Source organism: Xenopus tropicalis, chromosome 5, assembly GCF_000004195.4.
Source record: "Xenopus tropicalis strain Nigerian chromosome 5, UCB_Xtro_10.0, whole genome shotgun sequence".
Lineage (NCBI taxonomy): Eukaryota > Metazoa > Chordata > Amphibia > Anura > Pipidae > Xenopus > Xenopus tropicalis.
In genome coordinates this window covers 70,858,868-70,872,488 of record NC_030681.2, presented here as the reverse complement: position 1 = coordinate 70,872,488, position 13,621 = coordinate 70,858,868, and the positions used below count along the sequence as shown (strand labels likewise).

The 13,621-nt window shown below is 34.3% G+C and overlaps 1 protein-coding gene across 15 annotated transcripts in view; it reads right to left on the bottom strand.

Moving 5' to 3' along the window:
• The window catches only part of eya4 (EYA transcriptional coactivator and phosphatase 4), a 171,958-nt gene that overhangs the window by 74,334 nt on the left and 84,003 nt on the right, over positions 1 to 13,621 (bottom strand). For all 15 annotated transcript variants that reach the window (XM_031902413.1, XM_004914593.4, XM_031902414.1 and 12 more), the window contains one exon: positions 5,988 to 6,037. In XM_031902413.1, coding sequence (XP_031758273.1) covers positions 5,988 to 6,037 — 50 coding nt within the window. The remainder of the gene's footprint in view (positions 1 to 5,987; positions 6,038 to 13,621) is intronic.

The following is a 13,621-nucleotide window of genomic DNA, read 5'->3' as shown; positions in this document are numbered from 1 at the left end:
ATTCAGTACAGTGATCTGGTCACAGGTACTAGAAAAGTAAAACCCTGCCATTGCATTATTAGCGAAAATGCTAAATTTCACAGACACCCCATTAAATGCCTAATTTTATCACTTCACAGCTTTAGATTTGAATTGAGGGCCACATGTGTTTGCTTTCAAAGCAACCTTTAGAAGACTCTTAGAAAGTAAAAGCTATCGGTATAGGGCAATGAAAGATTTTATTCTGTTTTTTTTTTTTTTTAAAGAAATGGCATGTTTTCCTAAAATGAGCAAGGAGCAAAACATAAAGTACAAGAACAAGGCAGTACAGACAGCCCATCTGCAATTTAACCACATGAAAGACCTATTGGCAAAGTCAAACCCATTAACTGAAGTGCCAGGAAAATCTGCCAAAGAACCAGATGCGGCAAAGCATTGAGGCATATCTTCCACAGGTTGTCATCTGAATCCTCTAATTATTAGTTAAAGGTAGAAGAATCATTTAATTCATGTTATAGGAATGACCCAGATAGATCCCCAAAGGTGAAGTCAGAATTTGTATTTATTAATTGCTGACTGAAATATTAATAATGTGGCGGTTTGTATGCCCAAAGGTTTACTGAATCTGAACATGGATGGGAATAATGATATTAGACCGAAAGCACCAGCAAAAATGAAGCAGCGATTATTAATTTTCCATGCCTACAAAATGCCTACTCTAAATAAAACAAAAAGGTTATTACTGAGAACATGGAATATCCCTCCTAAATGGCAGTAAACAGCTCATCCTATTGTATTATTAAGTTGAAATGCATAAAGTAATGTATTATTAGTGCCATACAATAACTAAACAATGATTCAACATTAATCAATAAAATAGGTTTACTTTGTCCTCTCTTCTGCTATGAATTTTACACAGTTGGACCTATTGACGCAGTGGAACACAGGCAGTAGCTCACTGTGGACTGTGTCAATCATCACAGCATAGCTGTGCCGAAAGAATAGGGTGCCAAACACCAAACACCAAAAATTATGCCAACTTGGGTTGAAGTGCAAACGCAACTTTAATAATTGTTACTCATTGGTGGCAAATGCATCAGGCACAACTCCAGAAATAACACTGGAATTATGGAAAAAAATTCTGCATTGTGGCCAACTAGAAGGGATAAAGCTAATTATTTTTGAGTAAAAAAAAGAATTCCCTAGAAGTTAATGCTGGTTATTTTTGAGCATATCATGTCATACATACAAATTTCAGTCGGTTCAGTATATCTTGGTGTCTTTAATGTAATAATTAGCAATGAGTGAATCTTGTTTCGCTTTGCGTATAAATCGTGAATCTGCTAAAAAAATTTGTGAAATGCGGCTACCGCATGACTTTTTTGAGGCACCCACATTTTTTTTTACATTTTTGTCGCAATGTGAATCTTTGCAGCAGTTTTGTGAAAAAAATGCGTAATTTTGCTGTAAATCCATGCCTGCCAAAAAACGTTACTCATCACTATTGATATTATTAAAGCAATGATTGTACTTATTTCTTCACTAAAACTAAAAATGTAAGGATTTTGGATTTGTTGACATACAACCATTACAGGAGAAGCAGGTGCTCAGTCAGGTTCACAATTAGTTTATTTTACTATTGCAATGGTTAGGTATCCTTTCACTCTGTAAAGTGCGGCACTGAAGGAGGGAACTATATGAGTAATAATATTAAGAAAAACATCCTTATTTGTTGGAGATTGGTTGAAAAATCACAACATATTTGGAATTTGCTCCCACAAACTATCAGACTTTCTCCCAATATCTCTGCCTTCAAGAGATCTCTAAAAACGCATTTATCTAGAGAAGTTTACCCTAATCTAGTTTAGCAATACTCTGTGCCACACCTCTCACAACTCTGGTCATGCCCATTCCCACACCTTGTGTCTCAACCCCTTCTCCTTGTAGATTGTAAGCTCTTTTGGGCAGGGCCCTCTTCACCTCTTGTATTGGTTATTGGTTGCTTTATATGTTACTCTGTATGTCCAATGTATAAAACCCACTTATTGTGTACAGCGCTGCGGAAAATGTTGGCGCTTTATAAATAAATGTTAATAATAATAATAATAATAATATTTAAAGGTAATAAATCAAAGATGCTTAAAAAGGATTTTTCTATCTATAAATATTCAATAAAACAAAAAAGCTTATTCTATTTTTTATAAAATCCTAGGTTTAGAGGAATTGTAGTTATGTTAAAATGTAATAAAATATGAGAGAACAGCAATATAACAGATTAAATCACTCCTTTAATTAAAACCAGAGTAAAAAAGGTGCTGAACAGTGAGTGAATAAGGTTGAGCTAAACTGGAAACTGCAACATTTTGTTGAGATGGATTGGTGTCAAATGAAGGGCAAAATTACATTACGGATAAGGCATTTTTAGCTCTGTAATAAAATATACATTGCTCTACATTGTTAGAAAAACTCTTTTTCACTATGCTACAACTGTTCTGCATAGAAGAAAATGGTTCCTGTGTTGCTGGGAGGGCTGGGGAGAGCTTTGATCCCATTGGTTGATGTAAAAGGCAAGGACAGATAATGATGACATCGTTTTGGAGCAACTGACCACAGATTCTCAAAAATTTTCACTGCTGGCTCACTAGTTATTAATTGTACAGTGGAGTTAAGGCCTTATTTATCATGTATAAAATTACCTATGCCAGAAAAATGGTGTCGAAAGCAGTGTAAAAATAATTGGCGACTTTAAGATATACTGTCTTTTGTCAGTGAAGTATGTAACACCATTATTTTTATGGCATAAGTCACTGTTCAATATTAATGTATAAGTTAATATTCAGACACCACAAATGAATACAAAGTGTGATAAGGAAGCCATATTAATACACAGGTGTACTTCTCAGCATCTGGTTATAGCGGATTAGGATGCAAGTATAAATAATGCCAGAAACATTGATCATAGTATCTTTACTGTATGGGCACATACAGTATGTAATTAACTAAAGATTTTAAATTGGAGACTATTTGTCTTTATTCAGTGCAAAATCGGTGCCTTCCTTCAACACCCTATACATTCACTTTGTAGGTGTCATCTCTAAAAGGCAATATGACTTCATGACCATTATGAAAAGTCTTAATTATGATAATTGGTATTTCTGGTTTACTTTTAGGTTTAAAGGTACAGGTATGGGACCTCTTATCCAGAATGCTCGGGACGTGGGGTTTTCTGGATAAGGGATCTTTCTGTAATTTGGATCTCTGTAACTTAAGTCTGCAAAAAAACATTTAAATATTGAATAAACCCAATAGCCTTTGTTTGCCTCCAATAAGGATTAATTATATCTTAGTTGGGATCAAGTACAAGGTACTGGTTTCTAATTATAGAGAAAAAGGAAATGTGTTTTAAAAATGTGAATTATTTGCTTATAATGGAGTCTATGGCAGATGGCCTTTCTGTAATTTGGAACTTTCTGGATAATGGGTTTCTGGATAAGGGATCCCATACCAGTACTGTTCACCTATAGATTAATGTTTTGCATGATGTAGAGAGTGCTATTTTGAGGTAGTTTATCATTATTATTGTTTATTATTATTTGCAGTTTTTGGATAATTATTTAGTTTTTTGTTCAGCAGCTCGCCAGTTTGGAATTTCAGCAGCCATCTGCTTGCTAGGGTCCAATTTAACCTAGCAACAAGGCAGTGGTTTAAAAGAGAGACAGGAATGTGAATAGGAGAGGCCTATCTAAAAAGATAAGGAATAAAAAGTAAAAATAAAATTGTAGCCTCGCAGAACAATAGTTTTTTTGGTTGCTAGGGTCAGTGACCCCAATTTGAAAACAGTAAAGCGTCAGAAGAGGAAGGCAAATAATTCAAAAACTTTAAAACATTTATAAAAGAAGACTAAATTCAAATTTGCTAAGAATAGGCCATTCTATAACATACTAAAAGGTATCCTGCATTTTCCAGCTTTCTGTTAGACTTGCATTGGCAGCACTTATCATTGAGCAACACTTAAACAGGCACCCTGAAAATAACATGTTTAAATGTTTTGTTGCCCTGGCTAAAGGCAATTTAGAATGTGATTAAGTAAGGGAAACAACAAGTCCCAACTGTCACTAACCTTAGACATTTTATCAACTACTTTAACCAAGGGGACTTCAGGAGAGCATGTCATTTGGATAGGGGACCCATTATCTAGAATGCTTGGGACCTGGGGTTTTCCAGATAAGGGGTCTTTCCGTAATTTGGATTTTCTACCTTCTAGTAAAATTATTTTAACAGTAATTAAACCCAACAGGATTGTTTAGGCTCCAGTAGGGATTAATTATATCTTAGTTGGGATCAAGTACAAGGTGCTGTTTTATTATTACAGAGAAAAATGTAATCATTTTTAAAAATGTGAATTATTTGATTACAATGGAGTCTATGGGAGATGGCCTTTCTGTAATTCCGAACTTTCTGGATAATGGGTTTCTGGATAAGCGGTCTGATACCTGTACTTGCAAGAAAGCCTCCTATATATTATAAACTTTACCACTATATAGAATAAAGAGCTGGGTGCTTTCATTTAAATCATCGAGAAAAAACTCTCTGTCTTAATAATGACCACAAATTATGTATTAATTATGTTAGTTTGCTAGAGAGTTGTTTTTAAGAGTCAGTCAAACTTTGTTACTTATGTTTATATCTCCATCTCCAGACTAAAAGGTTATGAACACAAGTACAGAGCACTAAAGCTGAGCGTGCATGGGCATTATTCAGAAAGGTACTTACATACTTGCTCCTTTGCAACTTGGCCAATACACTACTCCAACTTGTTCTGATAAATTAGGCAAATATGTGCATATTAACATATGGTAACCCTGGGGATTACCATTCATTTTTGACCTGGTGTACACTGCTGTATGCAAGGTGCTGAATGGACACTGATTAAACCTGGTAGAATGATAAAGCCCCGTACATGGTTACTTTTATTTATTTTAAAATATTATATTCAGCCAAATGTTGCTTACTTAGAATGATTGATTAGTAACATGATCAGTGCCCAGTGTGACCCATTTGGTCACTCATGACAACTTAAGTGACCATATGTAAAACTAGTGTACCTGCTCAATGACTTTTGGGGCAAGAGATGCTTTCGCATTAATCCTGGATGGAGAGCATACCAAGAGCATATAGGAGGCAGACTGGCATGTGACATCCCCTGTCAGAAATTCATGGCAAAGTCCTCTCAAATAAATATATTTTTTATGAAGTACATATAGTTATGTACATTTATTGTTGATATGTCATATGTCAAGCACTGTCAACAAAGCGCTTTGTATTTCTTTGCTAAAGAGAATAAGAGTTAGCTCCGGTTTCCAAAAGATATACATATACCTCAGAAATCTCATATAGGAATTTAATGTAACTTTCACAAGTTTCTACAATACATTTCTACAAAAAATGTACCTCCTTATCCAGAATTAATATGTTATATATGGATAATAACGCATATTTTTTTTGCAAGGCAGGCTAGCAAACATGCATCTGCATGTCAGCAGTGAAAAAAAACTCTGAACTGTGTTCATTCTGCACACACTTTTACAGGTTTTTTTCCCCTACAAAGACTGTGAATTAAAACAGGTGATGAAATTAATAGAACTAATAATTCTGGAGAACCCAGCAGGAGAAAGGGAAAAACAACTTCTCATGAAATGTAACAGGTGACAAGTTGGCAGTACGGCCCCAGCAAAGTGTTTTTGCTTTTATCTCCTCCCCGTCGTCTCTATTCCATTCCAGCATTAATTGTAACAGCCATTAACACCATTAGCATGCCTGGTGTGAGTTACATTTCAAAGCACATTCGCATGACCCATATGCCACAAAACCAGGTCTTTTCTGCCTCTGTTTTCTTTCACACTTGGGGTCTTTGGATATGCGTCTGCTATGAAAGTAGAACCCAGTTTCTTACAAATTACTTATACACTCCATCTAAAAAAACGGTGAGACATTTCAATGCTGGTTACCTGGTGTTCTGAGGCTCTGTAACATCTGATTCTGTGCACGGTTTCTTTACCTGCAAGAGGAAAATGACTGCCAGTTATTTTTATTTATTTATCTTTAATTTGACACGTTTCCTTATTTTTATTTCACATAGATGTGCATCTTGAAAGGTATAAAATTCCATTCTCACTGAAAATGGCATCCAAGGATTCATTTTGACATACTGTTCTGTTTAGTACATTTTACTGACTTGAGAACAGCTGTTAATTGTTTAATTAGAATGTTTTATCAAAAGTAAAATACCAAAAGCATATCAATTTTGGTTACGATCAACGTTTACAAAACAAAATATAGCCTATATTACAAAACAAAATTCATGTGCCACAGATAACTTGTCTTAGATGTTTTTCTTGTACACACTTAGCAATGCATAGTTTTGTATGTATGTATATCTTTATTTTTTTTTCTGTTTATCATCTGACTCACTTCTCATAAAAAAGAATCATTTTGGAACTTGGAATGGAATGAATTAGATTCTTGTTGTTCTGTTAATGAATGTTAATATCTCATTTACTCTGACCCTTAGGTTAGAGCCATATGGGCAGCAATGACAACCCATATGGCTGCGGAATAGCAAATAACATTTTACACTCAACAAACATGGACCGAAGCAGACCAAGGGGTATATTTATCATGTTGTGTAAAAAGTGGAGTAAAACATCACCAGTGATGTTGTTTATAGCTGCCAATCAGATGCTTTGCTTTGATTTGCTAACTGTTGAAATCTAATTGCTGATTGGTTGCCCTGGGCAACATCACCAGTAATGCGTCACTCCACTTTTTACACAGCATGATAAATATACCCCTTATGTCTTGAACATTTACAAAAGAATAACTTACATATAGGGGCCCATTTACTTACTCACGAACGGGCCGAATGCGTCCGATTGCGTTTTTTTCGTAATGATCGGTATTTTGCGATTTTTTCGGAAAATTATCGCGACTTTTTCGTTACCAATACGATTTTTGTGGAAAAACGCAAGTTTTTCGTAGCCATTCCGAAAGTTGCGATTGTTTCGTAGCGTTAAAACTTGCGCAAAAAGTTGCGATTTTTTCGTAGTGTTAAAACTTGGGCAAAACGTTGCGCCTTTTAAGTTTTAACGCTACGAAAAAAGCGCAATTTTTAGCGCAACTTTTAACGCTACGAAAAAATCGCAACTTTCGGAATGGCTACGAAAAACTCGCGTTTTTTCACGCAAATCGTATTGGTAACGAAAAAGTCGCGATAATTTCCGAAAAGTCGTAAAGGCGCCGAAAAAATCGCAAAAAATGTTCGTTTTCCAATAGGAATTTTTCCAATTCGGTCGGAATTCGTGTCTTAGTAAATCAGCCCCATATTGTATGTTCTTCCAGGTTAGCAGTGTTTAAGTGTTTGAACCTCACAAACTTCCCATTAAATATTCAGATATATTAAATATAATTATATATATATTAAATGTCTTCATATTAGAAATCATGTGCTCTTATTCTTGAAGTTGTAATGATATATATAGCACATCCATGTTTGTTATATATTATAACATGCTATATATAACATAATGTTTTTAAATACATTATTGCTACTTAAACAATAAAAGAGTGAGCCTGATTGCTTATATACTGATTACATTGGTTCTGTCCTTGATTATGAGGCAATGTATCATGTGGGTAACATGCTTATGGGCATATTTATTAATTTATTTTTGAAACAAAATAAACTTGCATATCGAATGCTTGCTGATTTATCAATAAGAAAAACTTGTTCAAGTAAAAAACTCAAATACCTCAAATTTTTCACATTTACAAACTCAAAACACTTGAAAATAAGGCTTGACTTTGCTTAGGACAACTCCCAACGCCCAGTGTACCAGCTGCACCAATATTAGCTCATACCTCTGCTGCCCCATAATATAACAAAATCCCCTCATGTTCAACAGTGTGGATTATGCAGATCTAAATCCATTTAAGTACGATGATTTGGATAACTAAATGGTGATTCTGATCTTGACACAGTGCTACTTTCTTTCACTTATTGTTTTTCTTATTACACAAGGGCATGTGTTTTTGGGATAGTCCCTGATTTAACACATGGATAACAAGCGTTTTCTTTTAACTTAATTTACAAAGCCATCACTATAACTATTACTAAATTTAAGTGGTGTTTATTTAAATTTTTTAATTTTAGAAGTAAGGCAGCAATAACAAGCAAGATGGATTAGAGTGTACATATCTTATGAAACCATAATATGATACATAATATTTAGATTTAACAAAACATCCTTTAGCTTTTGTTTCTCCAGGTGCTACATTGTTGCTGGTATCCATAACAACATGCTGGGTGTGGAACCATGGGGTGGTTCACTTGACACATTATTTTTTGTCATTTCTGTAACTACGTACCAGGAACGTCTTGTGAGCCTAGGAGATAATGTTACATTGGATACAAACTTGTTTGTAGCATTAAGAGACAATATTAAAGATGTACATTTTTGGGTGAGATCAAGTACAATACAATTGTACATTGTCATTGTTATTTCATGACCACTACAAGCAGTAAGAAAGAAAGAAATATACGTTCAATACATTCTTTGGCACCCAAACACCATGCCTCAAGGTAACATTAGACATCTTAATGCCACCCTCACCTCTTGTACACAGCATTATATGTTGGCCCTTTTGCACCAGTTTCTTTTTGTACTCTTGGGTAGGGTCACCAGATCACTTGAAAATTCAGGGCCATGTCTAAGAAATCCATCTACTCTTGGGACCCATTGAGGTCTTAGGGCCGAATACTGATCTCTGTTGTCTTTACACCCACGGTTAAAGAATATATACAGAGAGTTAATTACACTGCAAAAATGTGTACAGAGCTTACAACAATCCAAGGATTGGGTCCCTGTTAAAGTTAAAATTAAACTAAAAAACCTTACTGCATAAGAGCTCAGTTGCCTGGCTTCTGAACAGTTCTTTCTCTATAAGACATAGAAAAGGGTATCTCTAAGCTCAAGTGCCCTTTAACTTATGCATATTCCAAATATCATCATTTTCAATCATTAAACCATTTCTATGATAAATGACATGCAATGTATGAATCAACTAATAGTTTTTTCTTTAAATTAGTATAGGTTTACAAATTGAATCACAGAAGACATTGCTTCTATTTTTGCACTAATGCTTCCTGGCAATGACTGCATATTATCACTGTCTTGGGCATGTACTCAAGTGCTGTAAAGGGGATTTGTTTTTCTAGTTTTGGATGAACATAACATTAGGCTGCTCCGCTGTCTAGCCTGTACTGTGTTAAAGTGGAAGACTGCATAAATCTTACTGTTAGGAACAAACACTCTTGATGTTTATGATGTCTGAATGAAATATGTAACAAAGTGATGTTGGAATATGTTGTCTTACATATAAAAGGAACACAAATATATGATTTGCCTAAATTGTTTAGGATTTGTCTTTTTGAAGTTTAGAATTGTAAATTAACTATTTAGTAAATTATAACTATAATCTTTTTTGCCAGTACTGGTAAGAATAAAATAGTAATGCAAAACGTGTCTCCCACATGCTGCTGTTAAGAATAATCACTACCAGTGCCTGACCAGGGTTACAGTTACAGTTCATATACCAACTAGATTGACACACTTTTTGAACCATGTATTGCAAAAACAATCTGTCTTATGTAACTGTCAGCTGTAAGTGATTTATAATATATACTCACAGAACTGTACACTTACAATTTAAATACAGTAATACCATATCCTATATATACCATACACATTTGACCCCAGAAGCTTGAGCACCTTTACTGGGTCATAAACATATGGCACCAGAGTCAATCTCAGAAACTGAATCCTTGAGTCCTTCCTCTGGTCAGCTTTCTCAAATTTGGTGAAAATGGCTGTTTGCGTTAAATATACACTGAATATAAGCACCTTGGTCTTACCATTAAATATGTAAACAAATGTGATAAATTTGTATACAGAAACAATCAATTACAATATTTAAAGAAAAAATGAAAACATTCTGTTTTGATGCTTTTGATTATAGTAGGAATGTAGAATTGCCACTGTCACTTCAATATTACATTTATATAAATAACATAATCAAACTTTGACTGCTTTAGAAAAACATTTAGAAAAATTATTATTATAATACTGAGCTCTAATTGGTTGCATTGCATTTCAATGATCTGAATAATACGCAGATAGGAGGAAGATCGTTATCTCACAAGTCCCAAAAAAATCCAATATTTTCGGGTTTGAGATGAAGAAAAGCATGTTGAATTTTAAACTAAAAAGGGGAAACAGTGTCAGACTGTGACCCAAGGGGCCCACCAGAAAACCTTAGACCTAAGGACCGCTCTCCAAACTATTTTTCCTCCTTTCCTCACCAAACCTCTTTATTCTCCTAGTCTCTTTTATTTACATGCAAGCATCTATTCTTCCATCTATTTCTCCTTCGTGCTACACTCCTCTTTCTTCCTATTCAGAAATAGGGAATGACCATGAAACAGGCCAAACGGTCAAGAGAAGGAGGGCCCACTGACACCTGAGCCCACCAGGAGTTTTCCTGGTATCCTGGTGGGCCAGTATGACACTGGGGGGAAATTGAAAGAAATAAAATTCCTCAAAACATGTTTGTCATTTAAGGAGAAGTTGAAAAAATTGGTTAAAATCCCTAGATTCAACCGATATTAAAGTTCTGGTTTATAAAAAATAGTCCTGAATAATAATACTGTTTTGCACATGTAAATAAAAATGATTAGAAAATACACAAACTCAGTATATTGCAACAAAACTATAATAAATCATAATAACATTTGAATAGAATATCAACTGGTTTACAGCAACCAATATTCTGGGAAGTTTGGGGTCACTATTGTACTAAGCAATTGTCTTGTGCTTTCCTAAAGTAAATAGAAAAGGATGTGTAAGTACAGGAAATGGCATATATGGAGCACATAGAGTAAAAAAAAACAACATATCCCATGCTATAACATAGATATGTAATGTGTGTGTGTGTGTGTTTTTGTTAATGTGCTTAATTAGTAGTTTCCTTTAAAATCTGTGCAGTTCAGATGTTTACAACAGCTATAAGAATACAATAAAATCTCATTCATGAAGCTAGACAGGTTCACGTAACTTGAGTCTTACTGTTCTATGACATCAACACCAAACAGCACATTATGCCATATCCACTGCCACAACGGCAAGAAATGTATTCCATTTACTTATACTATGTTTGCAATAGAAATAATTTAAGAGGACTTTTCCTAGTCACCAAACCTTTGTGGTTTCATCTAATAAAAAGCCACTGCGAAACAGCGATACAGACAAAAAATGTCAGTTTGGTAGGAAAGGTGTACAACAAATGTAAAAAAATTAGTTCTAATATAATTTAAAATACAAAAGCCGTATAAAATCTGAGCCCTGCAATTTGCAACATTATATTAATGGCATATGGACAAAATGTACCTGTATTTACAGCATCATGAGTGAACTTTGACATCAAACAATAGGTTTATAACTTAAAGGGACCAAGGCCTCTCTTATTTCTGTACTCCTTGACCAACAGAACTTTAGAATATTACATCTAGACATTGCATCTACATCTCATTGCTGCCCCCACTAAGTGAAGACCTCATAGTGCACAACTGTATTTATACATGTATTGTCTCAAAATGAAATGCCAGTAATAAAAAAATGCCTTAACCAAGAAACAGAGCAGCATTAACAAGAATTAATTATTCATTTGCTGCCACTACTGCCCTTTTGTGTTTATACCAAAGTGCACCATAGGCTTTGTCCTTTCTCTGCAGGTGTCAAGACTAGAGTTTAGGGCTAGAAATGTGCGTCCTTTCAGAAAGGCTAAAATGTTGGAGAACTGCAATTATAGCAGTTATCTGACCTGATACTGGTGGCATTGGCATTGCTAGCTTTACTGCGTTTTTATTAGAAACATGTCTATACACTGTTAAGTTTAACCATGCAATAGACCTATATTTAACAAATGAGAAGTAGAATTATACACCTGCTGTATTTTGCACTAAAGTGCCCTTTTATGCTTAAAAGTGTTTTGCCAGCAGCTTTGTGCTTATACGTAACAGTACACTTTGGCAACTTTAAAAGACCTTATGAGTAACAGAAGGGGTATATTTACAACTGTTAAAATTTGCAGTAGGTTATTTAGGAGGTTATTCCTTGTGTGAAAAGCAGTATATTAAGAGATATAGTAACTATAAGTTATTAAGAATATATTTCTAGTTTGCACTTCTATATTACATTTATTCTATGAATTACAAAAGAGAGTATAATAGTTTTTATAGCAACTAAATGAATTAACAGAAGTAAATAAAATACAATTAAACCTTCTCTTCAACATGTGACTCACATGATCCAAGTGATACTGATGAGCACAAATTATAATTAAAATCAGGTTTGCAGTGTGGTCAACTTAAGGCAAAACTATGCACAATAGCACATTTAAATCTACACTGTGTACATTATGCAGATTATGCATAATGACTATGTGCATGTCAGAAAAAAATATCACAGTGTTCACCTGCTTAAAGAACAATGGCCACACCAATTTAACAGACAGCACATCAGAGCATGTGGACTTACAAAGTCTTAACTGGGCCACAGGGGTTAGAAAAAAATTTAAACCGTTTGAAGAAAAAATACCAGAAAAGACACACACCATTGCTATTTATATGCCCTGTAGCCCAATAAATGCATTTTAATTACATTTACTATGGAGTGCTGCCCATGATGTTTATGTATGTGTCATTAAAGGGGCAAATCACCTTGCATTTAACTTTTAGTAAGATATAAACAGTGTTCAACTCATTCTTGCATTGCATCATTTGCGTGTTTTTAAATTGGTTAACTTTTAGTTCTGCATTTCTTCAGTTTGGAACATATATTTTGTGGTTGCTAGGTATGCACATCCTAGCAACCAACCAGTGGTTTGAATTACTACATTAAAGATTAATAGTAGAGGGTTAGAATAGATAAGACATACATAATAATTCAATTAATAACAATACAAAACTTGCCTCTGGATTAGTGTTCTGTCATTGCCCAAAGAGCTGACAGTTAAATGAAAGTGAGAAATACTCCCAAATGTATCTATTAAAATTTACACATAAAAAAACTCATATATGCTTTGGTAAGCCTTTCTCATCTAAACCTGATCTTCTAGAATTGAACTCTGATAAAGTTCATTTCTAGATGCCCAGGATTAGAGGAGAAAAATACATTATTTATGGATTTAAACTTGGTCTAAGTAATACATTCTTGAAAATGTACTATTATTTACACAGCAGATACGAAACCCAAATCCCCTCATCCACACAAAAGAAAGGGCTGATATTTAAATCAAGTTCAATATTTTCTTACACAAATAGGCACTGGGTTGGTCATAAGAAGTAAGAATAAAAGCAAAAGGGACTTGGGTAAGTTAAAAAAAAAAGTTTTTATAATGAACAGGTAAAGGAAACAAAATGTTTTAAAAATAGCACATATCAATTTCAAAATGAATTTGTTTTCTGATTACTTCAGCAGATGAAAATAAATCAGGTTTTGCTGTAATTACACATTTTCAGAAAATGATG